The sequence below is a fragment of the Mauremys reevesii genome, linkage group 21 (genome assembly GCF_016161935.1).
Source record: "Mauremys reevesii isolate NIE-2019 linkage group 21, ASM1616193v1, whole genome shotgun sequence".
Lineage (NCBI taxonomy): Eukaryota > Metazoa > Chordata > Testudines > Geoemydidae > Mauremys > Mauremys reevesii.
In genome coordinates, this window is record NC_052643.1 from 14,358,750 (window position 1) to 14,384,540 (window position 25,791).

Below are 25,791 nucleotides of genomic sequence, written 5' to 3' on the forward strand. Positions count from 1 at the left end.
GGGGCTCACCCAGCATTCCACCCTAAGGATTTATTGTTATTGTATTAGGGAGACAATTTGCGTGAGAAAGTATTCATGGCACTGGGCCTTCAAGATGATCTCTCACTTTCCCAGGCCGTGACTGTGGTGTCATCTCAACTTCCTCTGATCCCTCCCATGCTCTCACTCTACACTTTCCCTAGCTCACCCATTGTCCCGTCTCTCTCCATTTTCCTCTAATCGGCTGCAATGGTTCTATACACACACACGCAGAGGAAGGATGATCAGGTGGTTAGGGCATGGGATGGGGAGGCAGGAAATCCAGATTCATCTCCTGGCACTACCACAGACTTCACATAAGCCTCGGGCAAGTCTCTTAGTTCCTTCTGTACTTCCGCCCTTTGTCTGTTTACACTGAAAGTGCTTTGAGACAGGGGCAGTCTTGCTGTGTGTACATCCAGCATGAAGGGGTCCTGATCTCAGTTGAGGTAGGTAAGTGCTGTTAAAATAAAAATAATAAGAAACTAAAATGAACAAACAAAAACTCTTATAGGCCTTTGCTTCGGAGGGTCTGAGCACCTGGTGCAGGTCCCACTGACTTAAATCCGAGTCACAGGTGCACTGCCCTTAGGGAAATCAGGCTCACGTTGGGTACCTAAAATCTGAGGCCACTTCTAAAAATCTGGGCCTTTGCAAATGAATTGTTCTGCATTAACGGAGTGGAAAAAAACATTCAAACCCCCACGTAACACTGTGGCCTGCTGCTACAGCCCTGGGAACTGAGTGACAATGCCTATTTTCCTTTATGAAATTTTTATTAAGTTTTTTTATTATTATTATTGAATATGAATATTTTACACGTCTGAGCGCAGAACAATGCTTTTTTTGGCTGCCTCTGCTGCTTTTCATAGTTGTGCACCTCGCCGTTGCATAACTGAGAGGTATCCATTTACACACTGGGGAAAAGGAGGCTAATGAATCTCAGCAAAGCTAACTTTAGTGTGTGTGAAAAAAGGGCACTCTGAAGTTTTCCAAATAAAAAAAAATATAATACTTGTGTGGAACAGCTTAATAAAAATCAGGTTGTGTATATGTAATGAATACAGAACTTCTCTCAACAAGAGGAAAATAGTACTTAACTTAGCAACACCTCTACAGGGCAAAACACAGGAACATTCTTAACCCTTTACTGTCAAATTCATCACAGCCTAATGCACTCCCAGAAGCACAAAAGTCAAAAATGAAGGCAGCTGGGCCAAGCTCTCTACTGGAGTAAATGAAGTTGATGGCACTATATCCATTTAGAGGAGAAGGAAATTGAGGCCAGCTATTTTTCTGCCTCTACTGGCAATATTCCCCCTCTCTCCTACACTATGTAAGGCAGGGGGGTCTCAAACTGGGGGTCAGGACCCTTCAGGGGGGTGCCAGGTTATTACAGAGGGAGGGTGCGAGCTGTCAGCCTCCACCTCAAACCTCGCTTTGCCTCCAGCATTTATAATGGTGTTAACTATATAAAAAAGTGTTTTTAATTTATAAGGGGGGGGTCGCACTCATAGGCTTATTTGAAAGGGGTCACCAGTACAGAAGCAGCAAAGAATCCTGTGGCACCTTATAGACTAACTAAACGTCTGTTAGTCTATAAGGTGCCACAGAATTCTTTGCTGCTTTTACAGAACCAGACTAACACGGCTACCTCTCTGATACTTGACACCAGTATAGAAGTTTGAGAACCACTGATAAGGGCTCACTTGTAGACCTGGTTCATGAGGGCATCTCTAAAGATCTCTCTGCCTAGTGAGGGGTTCTTACACCTTCCTCTGACATGTCTGGTAAGGCTACTGTCAGAGACAGGACACTCGGCTAGGTGGACCACAGGAACTGCTCCAGGTATCAGACCCATGTGCCTAAGAACAATTCTTTTTTCCTGCTAGCATGTACCAGATTGTGCACGGGCCTGTTCTCTCTCTCTCTCTCTGCCCTGGTTCCCTCCACTCAAATTTCCCCCCCCCCCAGCTCCTTCTGCAATAGACTCAGCTAGAAAGCAACCTACCTGGCTTAAGATCCTTCACTTCCTGCTTTAAGCATAAGCTGCCTGCTGGCACCCATTAATGTCTCACTACCTGCAAGAGGAATAGGAGTGTGGTCACCTCTTTTTTTACAACAGAGTTTTCACGCTGCTGAAAAGGGGAAAGGGGAAGGAACCAGGCTACTGGAATAACAGAGAAAATTATGATGTGTCTAGTGTAGCCCAAACCTTTTGCTGTGCATGTGATAATGGGCAGGGGTTGGGGGGGTGGGAAAGCTCTCCTACATTTATCAAGAGCTTGAAGCCAGCAATAGGCAGGGTGACAATAACCACATTGTTTTGGGTACTCAGTTTGCATCGTCCCAGCCTGATATGTTCGGACGCACATGGGCAATAAAACCTGTAGATTTGTTCAGCCCAGGGAATGTACAAAATGATGAATTGACATTTAAAAGAAAGTGAGGCACCGTTGCTAGGTTGGAAGCAAAGCTAGATGTGGGGGGATGTGGGGGAGAGAATTGCCAGTAGCAAGTAGATATGTTTATACATCCCTGTGTCATCTTCTCAAATGATGGTGTTTATTTCTTGAAGATCCAGGGGCCTGGGAATGTGGGCACAGATTCTCTCACACAGCCACATCTCTAGTTTAAAGTCTATTTTTGTGCTGGTGAAAGATTTATTATGGCAGAACCTGGTGGCCCCAACCAAAATCAGGACTGCATTGTGCTAGGGGCTGTACATAATACGAGATGGTCCCTGCCCCAAAGAGTTTACAAGCTAACTTGACAAGTGAGTCAAAGGAAATATTATGATCCCCATTTTACAGGCGAGGCACTGAGGCACACAGAGATTAAGTAGCTTGCTCAAAGGTGAACAAGGCAGCTGTGGCAGAGCCAGAAATTACAGCCAGATCTCCTGAACCCAAATGCAGGATGTAAACCACAAGACCTTCCTTCCTCTCTTGATGTTGGCAAGACTAACGGCCTTGGTGAATGATGATCTCTAGCTATCCAGAGGCAAGGTACAGCACAGACAGGACTGGATTAAGGCAGGGGGTCATGGCTCCACAGTGGCAGACCCAGGGCTGAGAGGAGGGTGCTACTTCAAAACGTTTAAGGCAAAAGACCCAAGGCTTTCTTAAAGTAAAACTGAAATACAAGTAGGGCAGGAATGCCAGGTGAGCACTACAGAGTGGAAACTTGGTCCCTTTGAAGATCAGTGTAGGTCAGCGGTTAAAGAAAGTGATTAGGAGTCTAGACTCCTGGGTCCAATATGCAGTTTTGCTGTGTGAGCAAGTCACTTCTCAGTAAAATGGACTCAACAAGGCCCACTTCACAGGGTGGGAGTCATGTGACTTTAATAAGGGCTTAAGAGCCTCATTTAAAAGGCGCTAGATACTGTGGGCCAGATCCTCAGCTGATGTAAATGGCCATCGCTCCCACTGGTTTACACCAGCTAACTCTCTGGCCTGCTAGGTGTGAAACGTTATTAAAGGAGTGTATCGATGTCTGCGAGTTCTTCACTTTCTCTGCTAATGGAATGTGATTGTGTTTCTCTCTGGCTCTGTGTTGGCAAGAAAATAGTTCTCTTTGTTTTTCCCATGCCGACAACAACTGTGAGGTGCTCCATTCTGTCAGATTTCCCATGCTTTCCAGGACGATGTGTTTTGCATTTTTATCTGCATTGGATTATTGTAGCAGGAGTCTGAACACTTAAGTTACTGTAAATCCCTTCTCATATGGAAGTCAGTGAGCTGTAAAATATTTAAACTGTCTACAGTTGTACCTCGTTTGTTTACACATTTCCAGTGGGCTGCTAAAAGGTAACATACTGTAATAGAACAAAGATTTAAGATCGCTGAATCAGATTTCATAACAGCTCTGTAAGCGCTCTGAGCATGTGCATTAACTTAATGGAGTAACGTATATCTCAACAATCGCAGCCCTAAGGGGCTAAGTGATGCTGAGAATCAAACCACTAAACTTTTACCTCGTGAATTCTTTGGTTCAATCCTTTAGCTGCGTTCACAAGTGAAAATACCTTTAGGTGGGTCTCATCCCAGGCCCTGTGGTCAGCTATCCAATGTGGTGAAACCATCGCAGCTTTCAGCACAACAGGCAGTGCCGGCTGAAGAAAGGCTGGAGTCTAGGGTGACCAGATGTCCCGATTTTATAGGGACAGTCCCGATTTTGGGGTCTTTTTCTAATATAGGCTCCTATTAACCCCCCACTCCCTGTCCCGATTTTTCAAACTTGCTGTCTGGTCGTGCTACTGGAGTCAGAACTGTGGGAGGAACAGCTGAGCAGAGCCACAGCTTGTGGAAAGGAAGGTCACCTTGAGGTGAGCAGAAGAGCATTCCCTTCTGTTCAACTGAATCATCTAGACCAGTCTCTGCAAGACCTTTCTCCAAGGAGACTAGTAGTTGCACATTAGGGGAGCAGGGCTGCTGGGGTAGGGGGCACAGCTGCTAACACTGAAGCCTGCTTTGGACAGTCACCCCTTACCTACAGCTAACACAACGCACTCCAGTTGAAGATCTGCTGCAGTAGTTATTACGGGCAGTTAGCAGTTGGAAGTAGGACTTGAATATAGAGGTGGGTTCTATGTAGTGGTTCTCCTTTTTAGACAGGCACCTAAAAGTGTGGATATTTGAACTTCATCCAAGCTCCTGACTCTGCAAAACTTGTCAGGGGAATCTCATGAGAAAAAAAACCCCAATAACCAGACATCAACACCTTTCACCCACGGATCTCAGATTACTTTACATATTTTAATTAAGCATCACATTGTCTTTGTGCTCTAGGAAGTTATCTGAATAGAGGGGTAAACCATAGAAAGGTAAACTGAGGCACAGTGGGGGTGAAGTGATTAACCTGGTGTTGTGGGGCTAATCAATGGCATAGCTTGGAACAGAACATAGGAACTTAATTCCCAGGCCCTTCCTTTAACAACTCCACCAACTTCTTTACATATAGAATAACAAACTTAAAAGCTCAACTCTTTCTGGGCTTCTTCCAGGCTCACCATGGCTACCACAAGAGACTTCCAGTGCCACTGCAAAGGGTCAGCAGTACACCAGAGCCCTCTATTTTTCCACCAGCAGTCTCTTTCTACCTTTTGGTAGCTTACTGTGAAGGGCAGTTAAGCCAGCCCTCCCAGACATACGATGGAGGTGGCTTGTTCTGTAGAGTTTAAAAGTCTGACAAACTATTTGCAGTTCCAGCAAGGATCAACACATTTATAGAATTAAAACCAGCATGCTGGATAGCAAAAAGAAAAAAAAGGCACTGAACAAGGGCTCTTTCTTTACCAAGCCATAAAATCACTTACTACAAATCAATTATTTTTGCGATGATTTATTAGCTGCTCTCCAGCTGTTCAGGTTGGTGCTGTGTTTTTCTGGATGGTTGGTCTTCTCAGAAGCATTTTCTCTGAAGCACAGATGGTCCAGTTTTCTTGTAGTCTTCACTCGTGACCCACATGTCCCTAAATGATGTTAAGCTGGTGAGGACGGAAGCCCCAATCCACACAGAGTACATCCTGTCTCGGGGTGCTAGGATCTTTACAGGGATTGCGCTGGGGCTCTGAGTTTGCAGCTCCTTTAGAAGTCTCTCGTTGAGACCTCGGAAAAGGGTCGACCCGCCTGACAATACCACATTCCTCATGATATCAGGGTGGATATTTCCATCGCATTTCATAACACTTTGAAGGATCATTTTGTCAATCCCTGGTGCCTCTATGCCAGCATTAGCTGGCACAAAAAGGGTTTCAGGAGCTCTGAACAGCTGGTCGGTAATCTTGATGGCATTGCCATCTGGGAGAATATACTCCCGTCCAAGCCTGTTGGGCTTCTCCTGAATTTTTTGGCTGGGCTCTACGGCCACAAAGCACAGCTTCTCTTTGATGTCCTTCACAATTTCTTTCTCTGCCGTGCTCACGAAGGAACATCCAGTCTCCAAGAGCAGCTGAGCAAGGTATTTAGTAATATCTCTGCCTGCAAAATCCAGCCTGGAAACACCATGGAGCAAGCAGTGGCCTTTGTAGACAGGGACTGTCAGGGTCACGCCATCTCCACTGTCCAGCACTAAGCCTGTCGTGCGGGCTGCAGCGTAAAGGGCCATCAGAGCTTGCAAAGCCACAAATATGGCAGGCACCTGGAAACCTTCAAACATGATCTCGGCCATTTTTTCTCGGTTCGACACTGTGTTCAGTGGAGCCTCGGTCAGTAACACGGGCCTCTCGCTGGGCTTCATCTTGAGTTCATGCTTAAACAAATGCCACCAGATCTTCTCCATGTCCTCCCACGATGTAACTATGCCATGTTCCATTGGATACTTAAAAGACAGGATGCCCCTCTTGGACTGGGCTTCTTCTCCGACGTAATATTCCCTATGACCAGCTCCAAACATGATCGCTTTGGATTTGGGGTAGCCGACAACAGTAGCGATGACTGACCTTGGTGCCTGCTCTCCCGACAGGCCAGCTTTGCACAGCCCAGATCCATTGTCAAAAATCACAGCGGGGCGATCTAAGATCTTGGATTCAGACATTCTCTGGCAAGATAGAAGCAGTCTCCAGGCAGCCCTCTCTCTGGTTCTGTGCTTCTGCTCGGGTGACATAGAATGTCTAGTTAAATATTCTAGATTCTTGAGAGTCACAAATGGGAACATTTCTCTGAGTCCCCCTGAGCTAACAGCTTGTCATGGCCACCTAATGAATATTGCTCCCTTCCCAAAGTCCTGGGAGAATGCCCTGAAGGTCACCAGTATGAAGAGTTTTGCTTCTCTTCCTATGACTGAGCCATTCTTATGCTCCCAGATGAATTATAACAGAGGCACAACACATAGTCCCAGACCATCACATACGGTGGGGACAGGTTCTAGTGCTTGTATTTGCTTATATTATATTTTTGTTTTAACTCAGTTGTTAATGCCTAATTAACATGATATTTGGTCTTCTCATGACTATCCAGTTCCTCGATGATGGAAACGTCCTGAGAAGACTTAACCCCATGTTCTGAGTCCCATAAATAACTCCATGAGGTAAAGAAAACTGTGGAAAAACAGATACCCAGTTGCTTGGCGCCTATGTAACTAGAGTCCAAAATATGCTAGAGAAGTGGCCCATGTGGATATACAGACCTTAAATTAATTTTAAACATTGTACTGCTTGCATGGGTTTCATCTTGATAGCTTTTAAAGTAACGTCTCAAGATGAGGATTCCAGAAGATAAAGTGTTTGACTTGCAGCCCAGTTCCCAGATAGAAAGATTACTGTAAATGTTCTTGTTTGCAATAATGGCCAGTTCCAAAATATAAAGATTACCATAAATTGTCTTGTTTGTGAGAATGACATGGATCATAAGTTGTTCAAACTTATTTTTTCATTTGCAGTTGGATGAAAGTTGAGTGACTGGTTGTTGAAAAAGAACCCGGCCAATCAGCTGTTTTTAATAGGATTTTTGTGTTGAATTGTCCATAAACTGGTGACTCAAAGTCATCTCAAATCCTTTTCACCAGGATAAGTCCATGCCAGTTTCCCCAAATGTATCCATTCTGGGGAGCGGGGAGGCTTGGGTTCAGTGTTTCTGTGGTATTTAAAACACTGAATATTTTTTAAATGGCTGACTGAAGCACCACTCTTCCAAATTGATGCTTGCTAAGGCCTGGTCTACACTGGGGGGGGATTGATCTAAGATACGCAACTTGTCAACGTATCTTAGATCGACTTACTTCGCGTCCTCGTGGTGTGGGATCAACAGCCATCGCTCCCCCGTTGACTCCACTTCCGCCTCTCGCCCTGGTGGAGTTTTGGAGTCAACGGGGAGCATGTTCGGGGATCGATGTATCACGTCTGGACAAGACTGCCGATCTGGCAGGTAGTGTAGACATACCTTAAGGCTGACCTAGTTTGAACCTGATTGGACCAAGTTGCAGGGCTCCACTATCTTGTCCAGAGACCTTAGAGGGAGGCGCTACAAGGTGGATGGAGTATGCAGGTGTGCGAGTCATAAGAATCAAGGGTAAGGCCAATTTGTTGAGACTGACTTACTGATTATTTGATCAGTTGTATTGCTTCAGTCTACATTTATTATTATTAACAGTAGCATAACTTTGGTGTTAAGTTTTTTCTATTTTATTTGTGTTTGTGTAAGTGTTTTAAGAACATATATAAGAAGATACTGAGTCATATTTCTTTCAATAAGCAACATGACTCTAGAACCTTTGACGACTCAGCCAGTCAACCCAAAATCCTGACCTGCTGCCCCTAATTAATCTTTGGTTCTCACAAACATGGCGGGCTAAATACCGATCTCAGTTACTCTGTAACTCAGGGGTAAATCTACTGAAGTGAGTGGAATTGTGCCTACTTAAAATCAGCGTAAATGAGCTCAGAGCCAGGTCTGGAACATTTATAACACTATGCAAGTGTCCATGGCAGGCTTGTAAAAATGAGTATATATATTTTTAATCACTATTCAGCCTTTTGATGACGAACCTCAGAAAAAAGCAGTGATGCAAAATGCTAAAAATGCCTCTGTGTCTCTTCTGACATGACATCATTTTAAAATTCAGTTTGTCAAATGGGGATGGGTTGTGGTGAGGGAGAGAGAAACAGATGCTTTGCAGGAGGAATTGATGCTTTGAGATCTTCAAAGGAAAGGGGCTATACATTTGTATTACTGAAGAAAGGGGCAACCCATTATTGTTAGTCATAATTTTCCTTGATCTGCAAATAAAACTTAGTAATTAGCAGCAGACACACTCCTCTCTAAGGTCACCCATCTCCACTGGAACCGAACTTTATTATAATTGAATTTATACTGAAAGCTCTTTGAGGCAGTGACAGTTTCTTATGGAGTGCCTGTACAGCACCTCCCACAAAAGGGCCCTGATCTCAGCGGGGGCTTCTGATCCCTTGTTCATTGGCCTGAGGAATTGTTCTGGCAATTTAGGAAGGATTCTCCAAATGGATCAAAACTGGGAATGGTTAATACTTTGAACACTGATACATTTAAATGAAAATTGTTCATCTGGAAAGTTACATTCACTAGCAAAATAAATTCTTGCTAAGCAACTTTGAAATATGACAATAAAGCCAAGAATCTTCCCACGGTCTAGACGGCAGGCCATAGCCTCAGGCCCTCCTAGGCGTCAGTGCAGCACCATCCTGCCCACCCCAAGGGGAACATAGAGAGGGATGGATGATCTCTGCTGGGAGTGCAAAGTGAGCAGGGTTAGTCTGCTAGCCATTTCCACAGGCTAGCATGGAAAAATAACATTAAGGAGTGGCAAACCAGTTTGGATACTAGAAAAACCAAGTTCAGCCAAGCCATATAGCAGAGCCAAAATCTGTTAGTCAGCCTGGGTTATGCACCTCTACAGTCCCTCGCCTCAGCAGAGATGTTGACATTTTTGAGTTGATTGAAACCATGAATTATTAGAAATGTTTGGACCTCCCCTTTGAGATTTCCAGTCCCTTTCCTTAGCTACCGGGTTATCTGAAAAGCTCCAGAAGCCTTTTGGACCTTCCGGTCTTCGGATCTATCAGAAATGAGCTTCCAAGCTCCCCAGGGCTTCCTGAGTCACCATGTAGCACCCTAACATGTCAGAACCGCGGCTGGCTTGGGACAAGCTTTGTACTGTACATATTTATTGTACCCTCAGTTCTATTCCTCCTCTGGCCAGAGGTGGCTCTGAGACACAAAAGCCAGGCAGCCCTGGGGCCTGATGCAAAGGCCTAAATGGAAAGACTCTCATTGACTCCAGAGGGCTGTGGATCAAGCCCACAAATTATGACTATATCAACGAAGACCTGGGGGGAGATGCTCACCCCTCCTCCGGTGTTTTACCCTGGGAAGCATTCCCCCGGAGCAGGCCGCTGTCAGACTGACCTCTGAGGGCCCCCTCACAAACTGACATGGAGGCACATCAGGAACCAAGCTACTACATACAGCCCTACAAGGATCCCCAGCTGTCTACATTACGTCGGTGCCTCTCCAGTCCACAGAGCCGTGCGTGATCAGGAGGATGCTAAGGGGGCTCCATAGCTGCCCTTGCCTGGGCTAGGAGCTGCTGTGTCTCTTAATGTCACCCTTAGTGTTTATTGTTATTAAGTCAACGGGACTGTCTGACATAGCGTTTGTGCGAGGGGGAGACATGGGTGGATCATTTCAAAATTGCCCTGTTCTGTACACTCTGCCTGAAGCTCTGTCAGAAGCAGGTACTGAGCTAGATAGACCATTGGGCTGACACAGAATGGCAGCTGTTATGACTCGGCCCTCCAGCCCTTCAGTAGCATCTCAGCTTCCCAGACCCTCTGGGGTCATCTCAGCACCCTCTGAGCTCTCTAATGCTCTATCTTTCTCATATCCATTGTGCTCTCTTGCTTAGCTTTCTTTGCTGTAGGTGATGATCTCACACTCAACCACACCAACCAGTCTCAGGGTTAAGGCACAGAATGGAGATGCAGGAGAGCTAGGTTCAATTCCTGGCACTGTCACAGACTTCATCTAAATCTTGGGCAAGTCACTTACTTGTAATCCCTTTGTGCCTCAGTTTCCCAGCGGTAGACTCTCACCCTGCTTTATTTTAGGAGCTTTAAAATTAACACCAGTAAGAATCATTTTAGCAGATTATTTTGTATTACTGAAGATAAGGTCTTTAATCAAGGGAACAGCACTGCAAAGGCCATGGAATTGAACAGACCGGAGGTCCCCATCTCTAATTTCCATGACTCTGAAGCCAAGTATACAATTAGAAAAAGGAAAACTTCTGTCTTAGGACTTTATTATTTCATTTTAACTAGCAAATGCAAGAACTGCCACTGTCCTGAATGGATGCTGGCTAGATTTACCTAAGTCCTCTTAAAAACATCTTCTTTGGACAATGTTTGGTCCAAAATCCTTGTAATCAGCTGCAGTGATCCACATTGGCTTGAAGCTGGTCAAGGAAGTAATTACAGAAGCCCCGATCCATGCAGAAAACCACCTGTCTGAGGGTGCTATGATCTTTATAGGAACCCCTTTGGGGACCTGGTGTTCTAGTCCCTTAAAAATCCTCTCATCCAGCCCATGAAAGAGGGACGAACCACCCGACAGCACCATGTTCCCATAGAGAGTGTTGTGAATATTGACGTCACACTTTGAAACACTGTGAGCGATCATCCTAAGAAGGCCTGGTGCATCGTCACCAGTGCTACCTGGCGCAAAGAGGATCTCTGGTGCTTGAAAGAGTGGGCTGCCAATACTGACTAGAGTCCCATCGGGCAGTTTATATTCTTTCAGGACCTCCTCTGGCCTCTTGGCTAATTCTTTGTGTGGATCTGGAGCCACGTAGCACAACTTCTCCTTGATGTCCTCTATGATACTCTTCTTCTTCGCCAGGCTCTCAAAGCGTTGCCCACTTTCCACCAGGAGCTTCGCGAGGAGTTCTGTGATCGCTCTGCCTGCAACATCCAGCCTGGAGACAGCATGGGGTAAGTGGTACCCTTCGTAGACTGGTACCATCTGGGTAACACCAAAACCACTGTCTATGACCAGCCCTGTGATGCGTGCTGAGGCATAGAGGGACAATATGGCTTGGACAGAGAGGTAGAAAGCAGGCACCTTAAACTGTTCGAACATCAGCTGAGTCAGTTTTTTTCGATTCTCCATTGGGTTCAAAGACGTCTCAGTCATTAGCACAGGCCTCTCAAAGGCTTTCAGTCCCAGTTCATGCTCATAGATATGCTTCCAGATCTTCTCCATGTCATCGCAAGATGTAACTGTACCATGTTCAATGGGATACTTCAAAGACAACACATCCTGTTTGTGCTGGGCTTCTTCTCCCACATGGCAGTCCTTCTGAGCTGCCCCTGACAACGACATATTTGTTTTGGGGCAGCCAATAACTGTAGGAATGATGTGTTTTGGACCAATTTCTCCTGACAGGCCAGCTTTACATAGCCCTGATCCATTGTCAAAAATCACAGCTGGAATATCTAAAGTTTGGGGATTAAACATCACTTCAGCTTCCCCCCTAGACCTTAAATAGTTTCTGAAAAAGCTGCTTCTGGGAAGCTTAGTTGTGAAGGTTTAAGGATGTATCTTCCAACCGTATCTTCGCAGTTTTACAAGATGACAAGCGCTGCTAGTCTACAAAGTCTAGGACTGATGCTCCTAACTTTGACCGGGATTCAGGATTTTTATCCCCACTCATGTGGTGGCAAGCAAGGCATTTCCAGTGCTTCGTCCTGTAACACACAACAATGGATGAGCTAGATAATGATTGTTTGGTGGCCATTACAACCGAAGCAGATATATTCAAGGCGTTCAATGTATTAACTCACCTAGTCATATGTATCAGGAAAATTATTAAGAAATTTAAAATATAGACTTTTTTTGCAAGCAGATCATTAAGGATTTGAAATGCTCTTTGAATCAGAGAGCAATGCGCCATTTGCTTTTATGAGGCTCTGAGCATTTTTAACACAGAGACATTGGTGCTTGTTTTTAAATGATCTGAATCCTTTTCTGATCACTTATGCCAAACAGCACATGTGTCTCTCCTGGGGATTATATCAGCTCCAGCGCCACTCCACTCACCTACACAGTTTTGTTGAGTTCTGAAGTTAGCCAAGATTGTGGCAGTAGCTTATCATTTGCTTCACCTAAGGGTGACTATATTCAGTAGGTTTATATATGTGAAGTACAGTCATCGTCCTTGAAGAAATTCTCCTCTCTCTTCCAGCTGTTGCTCTGGTGCCCCCTAGTGAAACGTGTGCTACCCAGTCTGGGGCACTGATGCACAGAGATCCTTCCTTGAGAAGATGGGCCCGGCTGTGAGTTAAGCAGTGTACTGAGTGGTACACAGAATAGGAAGATCAGCAAATGTGATGTGATTTTATCTTCTGCGGGAGAAAGCTCTAAGGGTAGGTCTATACTAAACAAACAAAAAACCCCACGGCAGCAAGTCTCCGAGCCTGGCTCTGCAGACATGGGCTCACCCGACAGTGCTCAAAATAGCTGTGTAGATATTTGGGCTCAGGGTGGAACTTGGTCTCTAAAGCCTGGGGAGGTTTTCAGACCCTGAGCTCCAACCACATCATCTACGTAGTTATGTTTGGGGTGCGAGCCCAAGGCTGAAGAGCCAGGCTCGGAGACTCGTTTTTGGGGACGGGGTGTTTGTTGTGTAGACACACTCTAAATGTCTATGTGCTAACACGCAAAACCCCACCTCTTGGACTCAGGCCCTTAAACCCAGAAAGTCAATAACTGTCTGAAATGACCTGGAGCAGGGGTAGTCAATTATTGTTGTCAAAAGTCCAAATTTCTTGGTCAAGGTCCAGACTCCAGAGAAAATAATAACCCCCCCCCAAATGATAATAGTAATAATTAAATAAAAATATTTAGGGGTCTGTTCAAAAGCATCTGGCGGTCCAGATTTGGCCTATGGCCCACCTACTGACTATCCCTGACCCAGGGGTTATTAGTACAATTATGAACCATGACATTGGAAAGGAAAATGCCTTTTTACGTGCTGAAAAGCTAGGCTTCTTTTGGTATTAATTAATTAAATAAAACATGAATTAATTAATAGTATTCATTTGTTTGACCACAGCACTTAGGAGCCTTAGACATGACCCAGGACCCCTTTGTGCTAGGTGCTGTACAAACACAGAACAGAAAGAAGGCCCCTGTCCAAAAGAGCTTCCGATCTAAGTTTGAGACGGGAGACAATAGATGGATACAGACAGGCGGCCAATCGAGGGGTGGGGTACAAGGAAACAATGGAACAATATTGGTCAGCGCAAGAGGCAGTAGTATCCAGCGTCAAGATTTTTGTAGACAATATGGCAAAGGAGAGTTTTAAGGAAGGCGGATAATGAAGTGGCTTCACAGATAAATATTACAGGAAGCTCCACCCAGGACGGCGGGACAGCATAGGACAAAGCACACGCCTTGTTCTCTCTGGAGCAGCTAACGACCTCATTCTCATTATGCGCATGAGTAATGTCAGTAAAGGGGGTCGCCCCATCAAGGTCAATGTTTGCAGGATCAAGCTGCAGTACAGTAAAGATTTGGAAAGCTGAATTTCCGTTTTAATGTTCCTTTAGGGTCATCACATTTGTTTCCCATAAACTGGATCGCTACAGCAAAGATAAAACATAAGCTATCCACACGGCCCCCATGACTCTCCAGCCCTGCTTTGTGTTGCTACATTAGGAGAGAAAAGTTCAGTCAGACCTGACTCCAATTCTGGTTTTGATTTTTTTTTCCTCCTGGGGGTAGGAGGAAGAGTATTGGGGGGCTACAGGATTCAGTCAGTGGTGAGGAAGCAGTGGGCTCTCACTGCTTTAGGGTGACCCCTCTGGCCTGCTAAGGAACAGCATCCATGCCTCCGAAGGGAGTCCCAGCCAATACTGAGTAGAGACCAGAGGGATGACAGGTGCGAATGAAGATGTGAAGACGTGGGAGCAAGAAGTAGCTAGGGGTGGTAGGACATTGTGCACCCTTCGAGGGTGATAGGAAAATAAGACACCTAACAGCCATTCTGAACAAGATGGTCTGTTTCTAATGTTTTATTTTCTGTAATGTTTGGTCATCCGATAAATACACAAACCGCTGTAGCATCTTCTGGTTCACATCTTGGGAGCATTTCTTGAGCACTGTTTATTCGAATGAGAGCATGGTTCAGTTGCATAGTCTCTCCTTAAAAGCATTTTCTGTGTACTACAGTGGCACCAAACTCTTTGTAATCACTGACGGTGACCCACATTTCTTTAAAAGATGACAAGCAAGTGAGGATGGAGGCCCCGATCCACACACAGTACTTCCTCTCGGGCGGTGCTATGATCCGTACAACCATCCCGATGGGCACCTGCCGCTGCATCTCCCTCAGGATCCGTTCATCCAGTCCAGGAAATAAGGTGGACCCACCGGAAAGAAGCACGTTGCCGTAAAGATCCCTGCGAACATCAATGTCACATTTCATCACACTGTTGAAGATCATTTTGTGCACCCCAGGGGCTTCGATACCAATATTAGCGGGCATAAAAAGCGTCTCCGGGGCTCGAAAGAGCTGATTGCCTATCTTAATGATATTTCCATCTGGCAGTTTGTATTCTTTGAGGATTTCTTCTGGCTTTGCTTTCATTTCTTTGACGGGATCTAAAGCCACGTAGCACAGCTTCTCCTTGATGTCTTTCACGATCTCCCTCTCCGCTGTGCTCACGAAGGAGTGGCCACTTTCCAAAAGGAGTCTCATGAAGTATTCAGTGATATCCCTGCCTGCGATATCCAGCCTGGAAACTGCATGGGGTAAACAGTATCCTTCGTAGATGGGTACGGTGTGGGTAACTCCGTCTCCACTGTCCATTACTATCCCCGTGGTGCGTGCTGAGGCATAGAGTGCCAGCGTTGCCTGCACTGCAACATACATGGCAGGCACCTTAAAGCCTTCAAACATGATCTCAGTCATTTTTTCCCGGTTCTGTAGGGGATTGAGTGGGGCCTCCGTCAGTAGCACCGGCCTGTCGCTAGCTTTGAGTCTCAGCTCACACTCGTAGACATGTCTCCAGATCCTCTCCATGTCATCCCAAGATGTAACTATGCCGTGGTCGATTGGATAATTCAAACTTAAGACACCCCTTTTGGACTGGGCTTCTTCTCCAACATAAAATTCCTTCTGTCCTGCTCCAAGCATCGTTGCTTTGGCTTTCGAGCGACCAACAATTGCTGTAATAACTGACCTTGGTGCACTGTCCCCTGCAATACCAGCCTTGCATAATCCAGATCCGTTGTCAAATATCACAGCTGGGATATCTAAAATTTTAGGGTCAAACATTCTTTGAACTATTTGCTGCCCACCTGAAAGCTGCTTTTGGGAGATTTAATGCAAGCAGAACGTTTGATACTAAATGTTCTAGAGTGCTGATGTCATATATGGCAGAGTCCTCTCATTCGCCCACGTTATCAACAAGGCTGTTATGCTCCTGACAAACGCCAAGGCAGGTTTTGGAGGAATTTGCAGTTTGCCATTTCTGCTCTCAAGTACCTAACAGTGGACCAATGAAGTAATAATGGTTTTGCTGAAGAGTCAGCTGTCAGGGTTGTACAGACTTGATTGCTGATCTCAGATACATCCCTGAGAAAAGGCTTGCTTAGATTCCTAGATTCACAGAGAATCAGACCAGAGGGGACCATTATATAACACAGGCCAGCAAATTTCAGCCATTTACTGAACCCAATAATTTGTGTTTGACTTAAGCTTCTCTTACTGAAAGGCATGTCTTGATTTGACCTGATCCTGGCTGGAGCCTCTTGGTGCTACCAAATACAAATAATCAACTGTTTACAGCAAAGCACAAATGTTCATAATGCCTCACCAACAACTAACACCCAATGCTTTTTCTCCCCACTTGTATTATTCCTACCAGGTTTTCTCCAGTGGCTGGTGACACTGTAAGAAATATTCTGTTATGAATATACAGTTTACTAGCTTTTTTTCATAAGCTCCATATGGACTCATTTATGGACTGTGAGCTATTTAAGAATCACTTTGGAACCTGCTTGCAAAGTGCCTGCTTGAAAATAATTAAACCTCTCACGTGCACCCACACCTTAACTAATAATCTGCAAACATTGCCAACAGCTGTTGAAGATGGGAACAACTTCGCTTTCGTGGGGGATCTAACTGCATTTGCCTGTTTGATTTCTGAACAGTGCCTGCACCAAAAACAGAACCTTTCACTTAATTCTTTTCAATCCTACATGCAGAACTCCTAAAAAATATAATGTTTAAATAGAATGGGGCTACATTTGGTACTGGTCATGGCATTCTGTTTCTTGTCAGTTTTTGCTGTTACTTACTTTCAAAGCTCTACCTTACCTGCAAAAAATCATGGAAGTGAAAAACAAACAAGTCATTTTTGCAGATTTTGCTGTTTTCAGGAGATTAGCTTTCTTGAAATTAAGTTTCTAACACTCTCCACTGGAAAAAAAACATCTTTCCTAAATGAACCTACCTATTGTGCTGCTGGCATATAAGCCTGCTTGCAAACAAACATCCTTCTTCCCTTCTTAGCCTTTATAATCACAGCACATTCCAGGGGAGAACCAATGCTCCAAAAGTTTTCAAATATTCTCTCTGTGACATTTGACCTCAGTTTTACACCTATTTTTTCTTTTTAAGTTGTATTTTCGATTCAAGAAAATGTTTCCAGAGGAAGATTTCGATCATTAATTTTGGAATTTACTTCTGACCACAATCAGGTCTGACAACCCAATCCCAGTTACAGTGAAAATTTCCATTAACAAAAATTACCATATAACTTAGTTTCGAATCCATGGCTGTTGCAATTTAATTGCTTCTCTCCATGGCTTTAAACCTAGGGCAGCTTCAAAGAAAAGGTGGCTTCTATTAAATTTAATTACTTTTTTTTGCAGCTTGCACGGCAAAGGTGCCAGCTACTAAATGAAGGTGGTTATGAATCAGAGGCAGATTCCAAAGCAAGATATATTTAAAATCTCTACTTAATATATAAATCCATGACTGTTAGTGCAGGGACTTTTCTGCCCCAAGTGAACTTAAAAAAACTCACCAAAACCAAAAATGTAACATCTGATAAGTGATCAACTCCATGCATGTTCTTTCCATTTCAGCCTAGATTCCACACATGTTCGTGTTAAATGCTGCTCGCTCCATTTTAGCAATTTCTCTAATCCTCTAAATATTTGTGTACATATATTTCAATGTGCAGCACATTTATTTCCATGTGCACTTCTATATTAATGTCAACAGGTGTCCTAATCATTTAAGAGGTTGTTATATTCATCGCAATAGAAGCCCTATTTAGTTCAGCATGTTCTGTGTGCAGTTTACAGTGAAGTATTCGGTATAGAACATAATGTTTATTATTTAAACAAGGGAATTTTGACTGCAATTATAAAACAGTAGTTAGGCTGAGCGGTTGGAACGCCCATCTGGACCCAACATTGGCTCCCCCTTGTAAATCAACATAACAAGGTCATGCATGAATTACCCTTAACTTTCTTACTATTGTGTTTGTAACAATGTGTGTGAATTTGCTGCTCCTGACAATTGGAAGACAACTGGAGACTGAAGACCTCTACTCAGAACAGGTACAACAGAGGGCAACAAAAAAGTTTCCTTATGCCCTCTTGACAATGTGGTTCAAACCTGACCTGGCAGGACCATGTTTAGGAGTGAAAAGTTAGTTCTTTCTCCATGGCCCATTCAATCCTTGGTCCTGCAAGTCTGCCAACTGCTGTCAATTGTCGGGGAAATATCTGCCCACCAGAAACAGGTGAGGTCACCAATTTCCTTTCACACAGGCCACTGAAGAACAAGCAACTGGTAAATGAACTGGCACCCAAGGAAAAAAATCATTGGAAATATTTTAATATGTGTATTCTACAAAATTTCTGCAGACACCTCATAAATGATGCCAAACTCATATGAACAGACACTGGATTTTATAAGTGAAAGGGCACAATTCACATGCTACTTATTGGGCATTCTTGCTTATTTTATTTGAGAAGTGCTGAGCATATGGTTTCAGCTGAAAACACCAGACACAGCTTTGTGCTTTGACCATTTCACCTGCCCCGAAATGCTCTCTCCCTGCCCGCAGCTAGCTAAACATCTCTCTGGTGGCTAATCCAGAATTCAGGCGGATTCTGAGTTTGGAAGCCATACAAAACTTACGGAATGAGTTTCACTTGAAGATTTGGCGTTTCAAGATAAAACAGTAGGGTGTGTGAAGGAAGTCCTGGGCTGACACAAACCTAGTGCACCCTCATGACATCACTGAGTGCCCATGATGCAGACTGTGCAGTACCATGCACAATAAGGCCCCTGCTCTAGAGCCTCTAGCTGCTACCAACTAGAGAGGAAGGACTTGGAAGACAAGGATTCAATTTCTTGCTGTGTGACCTTGGGAAAGACACTTAACCTATCTGTGCCTCAGTTCTCCAGCTATAAAATGGGGATAATAGCATTTCCCTACATCACAGGGGTGTTATGGGGATAAATACATTAACAATTGGGATGCACTGAGATACTATAGTGATGGGGGCCATCTAAGAAAGAGAATTAATATAAATAATGTATTGTTTAGTGGCTGGCCCAGCATTCAAGTCATTATGGAACTGGGCTGCAGGGATGTGAGCCCTTGTTAGGGAAAAAGGAAGTGGAACAAACTCTTAGCAGAATTTGCACAGCTCTAATGATCAGCTGATAGCCTGAAGCATGAGGAGTAAATGTCCTTTTAACACTGTTTAAGACAGGGTAGCTACCAACATGGCAGACAATAATGAAATTACCCATATTTTAGTAGAATAAAATCCAGACATACTGTTTTTATGCTGGATTCCTGCAGCAGTGGGTTCCACAGGTTAAGCATGCAGCACTGTTTCATTTTTGTCAGTTCCCCTTTTGATTTATACCTGAGGTTAAAACCTGGTGTTCAGTTTTATTCCATCAGACTTTTAAATACATTATCAAGTCTCCTAACTCTTCTCCGTGTTATTATCCCACTGCCTACTCATTTTCTTTAAGTTTATGTGGATCTCTTTGTTCTCATCTGAATCTTCCTTGAAGATAATCCAGACTGAGCAAAATATTGGAAGGCTGGAAGAGGAAGCTAGACAAATTCAACCTAGAAATAAGGTGCAAATTGTTACCAGTAAGATAACAATTAACCACTGAAACATTTTACCAAGAGTTGTAATAGAGCCTCTATCACTGGGAATTAGGATTTTTTCCCCTAATTTCAAACAGAAATTAGTTCCAGGAAGTCCTGTGGCCCATGTCATACAGGAGGTCAGACTTGATGATGATGGTCCATTTTAGCTGAATCTGCCCCATGGAAGGGCATAAGGTTTACATAGCATCATTATAATATACTGCACATTGTTTATACAGAGATGAATACAGCTGGAACCTCTGAAATGCTAACCTTGCATCAGAGAGATTCTCAGAACATGCCATGTGCTCAGGGCACATTATTGTTAGTCACAAGACTGCCAGCAGCGTACCCTAGGTTAAATCCTGGTCCTGCAGAAGTCACTGGCAAAGCTCCCCAGGATTTCACTGAAAGAGGTCTGGGACAAGGAATTTTGTCACTAACCAAACCCATTCCAACTCTAGTACTTCCTCAAATTTCTACAAGCAATCACATTTTACAGTCTAACACAGTGCTTACAAAAATCTCAGACACGTTGCTCCAAGCAAGAAGTGACATATCCATCATCAACTTGACAAGGGGCTTGATGAATTGGTGTTAATTTCTCTCCCAAATAACAAATGAGCTTTGTCGGGCAAGACACAAGTGCCAGTGTGTCAGGGTCCCTTTTCCTCCCTTTCTTCTCATGAATACCCTATTAAATGTTTATTATTTGTGTGAATTATAGTTTCCATGTTTGCTTTTATGGATGGGGAGAATGGGCCCTGCGTTCGTTGGCCGGGCTAGCTCATTTTTATATTTCACATCTGTGATAGTGTGTTGCACGACAGGATGATTGATACGGCTTTCAAAATGGATTAAGCTGCAACTTTTAGATTTCAGTGAAGCTTCAAAGAAAACATATTTCTGTGCCGTTTTTTCATGATGGAACTTCCTTGTTAACCATTGCATGCTCCTAGAACACCGAGTCAATTGCCAGGGCAAATATGCCTTGCTCTTATTTAGAAGGATGTAACCATAGACATGAAGACATCATGCCAAGGGAGCAGAGTACATTCTGTGACTGTGTCTGAAAAGAGGATTTTGCAGCATCCCTTTGATATTTGGACAGAAAATTAGTAGCTGACGTCTGTTTGGAGTTGCAATTTGAGAGAATGCTTCCAGACATTAGCGACATTCAATGAATTAAAAAAGAGAAAATATAAGAAATAATAAACAAGAGGCACACACTGATGGAGAAGCTATGTCTTAAGGCAGACAGGGCAGTCATGTTGTGTATGAAATCATGTTCCTCTCCAGTGGCTATGCCACAGATAAGATAAAGGACCTATTACTACTGCTGGCAAAGGGAGATCTCTTTTAGGTCAAGTGCTAGAGGCCTGTGGTTTATGCAGCTGAAAGACCAGAATTCTAGTCCCACCTCCCCAGTGTGAGCATGGGACCTGTGCACACCGTGCCTGTCTGGAGTGTGTGGATTTGCACGTCCTAGGGCAGCTGAAGTGAGCGTTTCCGAGGAGATGAAACAGACAGACATGGGTGTTTTCTCACAGAGTGAGGGCGTCTCCACTAGGAGAAACTGGATGTGAGAGAGCAGAGCAAAGGGGGAAGCAACACAATGCACGGTGGGCAAGCAGGTGAGGAAAGCTGGTCGCCAGCAGCCTTCCCTCAGACAGGGTAACGAAAATAACAGGATTGAACAAGTCTTAGCCAATCAGAAGCAGTGATCACAATCTCAGATTCTTCGCTCTAACAACCCTGCAAGATCCCTTTCCTCTCTGAGCGGAGGTGTTTGATTGCTTCCATACTTGTTTCAATGTAAATCCCTATTGTGCAATGTCTTCAGCACACTCCAGACACCCACAACACTCTGACGTTGACTTTTAATGTGTTTATTGACACCAGTTATGATATTTCAAAACACATCAGCTACAAATTGTTACCATGCGCCCCTAACATTTCCAATAACCCCCGTGTAAAAACAAACACTGCCTTCCCTGATGATTTTACATCTTCGTGCTGACTCATTTGACTGTGTTTGTTTAAACTCCCGGGGTTTTGGTTTTTAGGGTTTTTTTTTTAAATGTAAAACATTCAATGCACGATTTTCTGCATACCTAGATTTCAGACACTTTGGCAGTATTTTGAACTCATTTTTGTGAGCACCAGATGGACAAAGTCCTCCTCTCCAATTTTCACTGCACATCTTTGATCTAAAATGTTCGTCTCTACTACAAAATCTGCCACCATTCCAAGCATGGAGCACCTATTAACGCTGTAAGGATTGCCACAGTGGTCCATCTAATATAGTGACCTCCATCTGACAGTGGCCAGATGTTTCAGAGGAAGGTGCATGGAACCCTGCAGTGTGCAATTAGGAGAGCCTTTCCCTGGGTCAGCTCTTGGCCTCACTGATACCTTGTGGCATTGAGTTCCGCAGGGTAACTTTGTAGCAGAGATGCAGTGAAGAATTTGAAATAGAGATCCAAAGTGTGGAAGAGAGAAGAATTTTAGTTAAAATGGGCCTGACTTTACATTCTTTGTGCCCCCAACTCTCCATGAAACCCATCAGAGACTGGGATTGCGCATGCCAGAAATGCAGGATTCAGTCCTCGTTGCAGGCTAAGCATTGGATATTTTTTAAATAGGCAAAGTAAGATGAATGTTTTAAGACCAACTCTGTTATTCTGGAGCGGTGAAATTCACCCCTGTGCAGAAGGACAGCGCAAAACAGAATTCAAGTGGCATTGCCCTGTACACAGAGATGGAATTACCCCCTAAATTTGTTCATAATCTCTAGTAAATCTTCTAGATTTTAGCTATATAAAATGAAACAGATTTACAAAACCCAGCTCCAAAACCATGACCAGTGCTCACTACTGCAAAACACTTGCTACTAAGGGTAGTGCTTCCTATCACACGTAGTCCCATTGAAATGGCATAGTAGTAAGCCGTGCGTTTGGCAGCTTTTGCAGGATCACACCTTTGTTATGTGGAAGCCACAAAACTGCATTGTGCTCCCTCTGCCGACCCTGCAGACGTGTTTCAGTAACAAACTTCCTTCGCTGAGCTTTGTGTGGTAGCAACGATTGATGCCGGCAAAGACAGGGGAAAGCTCTGAGCCTGATCCAACTCCTCTGGTAGTCACTGGCTCAGGCCTTGTGCAAATTGAAGTTGCTGCTAAACGAAAAGAGTGTGTTAATTTCAGCTGCATACAAAACACTGGGGAGGAAAATAAAATCAATGTTTGCTAAATAGAAACAAAGATCTAAATCAACAGGGAAAATGTTTATGTTCCAGCTCCTAAAAGGCATTCTGGAAAGTGGAAACAAATTATAAACTATACCACAAAAATAAATACATCTCACTGTCCTTGTAAGGGCAACTTAAATTACCATGTTGGTAAATTGGAATGTCTTTAGGGATACAGACCTGATCTTCTACTCTTTACACTAAGTATCAGGGGGGAGGCGGGAGAAGGGTCTGGAATTAATAGTATCATCTGAAATGTAACAAACCCTGCTAGTGACAAACAATCAGGAAGGTTCAAGCCCCAGCAGGATTCAGATTTAATTCAAACATCTTGGAATCCAGCATCACAAAAGCGACTTAGAGTTGCATATTTTCCATTTGGGGAAAATAGAAAGAAAGAAAGAAAGAAAGATGGGAGAATGAACCACACACCTTGACCCTGTATAAACAATGTACAAATAAAAGCCTGGCTGAAAATCCACATCTTTAAAATGATAGACTTGATTATCTGAAAATTGAGAAAAAGACTTATTTACTTCCTCCATGGACAGTATCAAGAAAAGGTAAAGGAAACTCACCCAAGTGCATTCCTTCTGCTCAGCCATGAATTGATCCTTCCTGTTGCTATGGTCCAAGGGTAAAAGTGATGCCTCCTAGGGTGCTCACTGAAAGGCAGTAATAATACTGGCCCCCATCTCCTATAGAGTGCCTAAAAAACTGGTGCCAAGAAGGGATGGGTTTATGATTAAACCATTGGATTGAGAGCCAAGAAATTGATCAGTTCCCAGCTCTGCCACAGACTCCTTCTCTGACCTTGGTCAAGTCACTCAGCCTCTGTGGCTCAGTTTTTCATCTGCAAAATGGTGACAATAATCCCACTCTGAGTCTGTCTAATCAGTTTGGATTGTAAACTTCTAAGGCTAAGACTGGTTTACTATGTTTATGTACAGTTCCTAGCGTATGTACAGTATCAAATCTCAACTGGGGCACTTAGGCTTGACAACAATACAAGTAATAAAATAATATTCAGCAGAGATAAAACATTGAACATCTATTAAAAAACGAAAGTCAGGGAGCCCCAGGCAAAAATCCTCACACCTGCTTGCAGCCATATTTGTGCAAATAAAGCATGCAACTGTGTACCCAAATGGATATTTAGGCACCTAGACACTCATCTGAGCATGCAACTGCCTATTAGTCACTTACTCCCAGCTGTTGTCCCTTGTTGTATGTATCACTTCATGTATGCTTAATTAATGTTGCTGGTATGTGTGTCACTGAAGTTAATGGGAGCTTTACTATTGATTTCAGTGAGTATAGGATCAGGTCCTGAGTGAAAAGTAGATTAAGAGCCATAGAAAGGAAACTTGAACTCCTCTTACCCATGAAGAATAATTATTCATTTAGGATTAAATCTGCAATTAACCATTTTGGAGTCTCATTGTTACAAGGGCCACCAGGCTGTGGTTTAGACACAAATGATTTAAAGTTGTATATGAGGTGTGAAAGCAACCAGTGCAGAGCTTTTGTAATCCAGCATGCAAGGCATTCACATTAACTAGCATACAAGTGTAATATCACTGGAGCTCGGCCAGTGATATAGGTCAAAACTCAGTCACATGTCTTGTTACTCAGTCCTGAACATCCTTCAAATCCAGCTAAGCAAACAGCCCTGAAAATCCTTTGCCAAGTGCCAACTCCAGCTGGCATCCTCATGGATTTTACTGTAGAGCTTATTACAGTTTGAGGTTATGAAAAGTTTACTAATGAAAAACATTTCAGGATACTGTGCCAGCAGTTTAGGCCAGGGGAAGAGCTGTAATGACGCGAGCATATATAACTTTGGTGGAAAGTCTGAAACATCCGTTCCACACCCTGAGAGCAGCATCTGTTTATAAATCCCAACAATTCTGGACAAGAGCAATCACATGGATTTCTTCTAAGATGTTTATGTTTTGCTTTCTAAATATTTAAAACCATTGATAAAATTAAAGACAAAACTTTCATAATATTTCACTCCTTGGTTATTTGGTTCATTTTTAGTTTGCAGGGAAAGTGTGTGTTATGTAAACACGAACTCGATACAGCTAATAGGGAGTGAGAGCACCAAGGAACAGGGCATGTCAGCAAAATGTTTGGATAACTAAGAAAACCTCTTTAAGTGATCCTTCTGAAGGCCTGTTGTGAAATAACACTTGATTCCTAAGAAAGAACCATTTAAACTGAGTGTTATTTTTCACAAGTCAAAAGGGCCAATCACACTTTCTCTAATAAAGCTACAAGAACTACTGATCTAATTTTCATTAAGAGAAAAGCATATTCCTTTTGAGCTATTACATTTCCCATGTGCTATTTCGCCAATGGTTGGCACCTCATAAGCATTGTATATAAAACGTATCTACCTGATTGATCAGAGCAATATTTAAATGATATTTTAAGGTGCACCCTTTACAAGTGTCCACACAGCAGTAAGCAGCATGGGCAGTTAATCTGGTTTGTTCAGATTTGTTGTTGCGGCATTTCTGTCTTCCTTACCTTTTCTATGGTTCAGTCACACTTGAAAACTCAAAATTTGCCCTCGGACACTACCAGACAGCTTCCACTGAAGTCAGCAGAAGTGGAGCAGGCATATCTGAAGACACAACCGGGTCTTCTATGGTTTCATTCTTCCACTGACATGCAAAGGAGTTGAGGGTAACTCCTATTAATACTAACAGGAATCTCCTGGCCAGTAGTCGGAGACTGTTCCTCAAAGGCTGTTCCACATCTGCTCCCTTCTGCAGGGTAACAGTAAATCAGGTGCTTTGACTTCAGTGGAAGCTGATTTACACTAGTGGATGATGTGGCAC

The 25,791-nt window shown here is 43.6% G+C and overlaps 3 protein-coding genes and 1 long non-coding RNA gene across 4 annotated transcripts in view; 1 reads left to right on the forward strand and 3 right to left on the reverse strand.

The window, feature by feature from the left end:
- Positions 1–5,345: 5,345 nt before the first annotated feature.
- Positions 5,346–6,616, reverse strand: LOC120387954 (actin-85C-like). The gene has a single exon (XM_039509387.1). It carries the CDS (start codon positions 6,553–6,555, stop codon positions 5,422–5,424), a length of 1,134 nt encoding a protein of 377 aa, XP_039365321.1. The 5' UTR covers positions 6,556–6,616; the 3' UTR covers positions 5,346–5,421.
- A 77-nt stretch (positions 6,617–6,693) lies between these two features.
- Positions 6,694–25,791, forward strand: part of LOC120387958 — a 55,990-nt gene continuing 36,892 nt past the window's right edge. The window contains exons 1-2 of the long non-coding RNA XR_005590452.1: positions 6,694–6,871; positions 6,978–7,047. This is a non-coding gene — a long non-coding RNA (uncharacterized LOC120387958). The remainder of the gene's footprint in view (positions 6,872–6,977; positions 7,048–25,791) is intronic.
- On the reverse strand, positions 10,778–12,744 carry LOC120387955 (actin-related protein T2-like). The gene is made up of 2 exons (XM_039509388.1): positions 12,591–12,744; positions 10,778–12,238 (listed from the first exon to the last, which is right to left on the reverse strand). The coding sequence occupies exon 2, from the start codon at positions 12,006–12,008 to the stop codon at positions 10,872–10,874; it is 1,137 nt and encodes a 378-aa protein (XP_039365322.1). The 5' UTR covers positions 12,009–12,238; positions 12,591–12,744; the 3' UTR covers positions 10,778–10,871.
- LOC120387957 (actin-85C-like) lies at positions 14,549–16,029 on the reverse strand. Its single transcript, XM_039509389.1, has one exon. It carries the CDS (start codon positions 15,829–15,831, stop codon positions 14,698–14,700), a length of 1,134 nt encoding a protein of 377 aa, XP_039365323.1. The 5' UTR covers positions 15,832–16,029; the 3' UTR covers positions 14,549–14,697.

Excerpts from the sequence above, each read along its gene's own strand:
- LOC120387954 (XM_039509387.1), bottom strand. The coding sequence starts at position 6,555 with ATGTCTGAATCCAAGATCTTAGATCGCCCCGCTGTGATTTTTGACAAT.
- LOC120387955 (XM_039509388.1), bottom strand. The coding sequence starts at position 12,008 with ATGTTTAATCCCCAAACTTTAGATATTCCAGCTGTGATTTTTGACAAT.
- LOC120387957 (XM_039509389.1), bottom strand. The coding sequence starts at position 15,831 with ATGTTTGACCCTAAAATTTTAGATATCCCAGCTGTGATATTTGACAAC.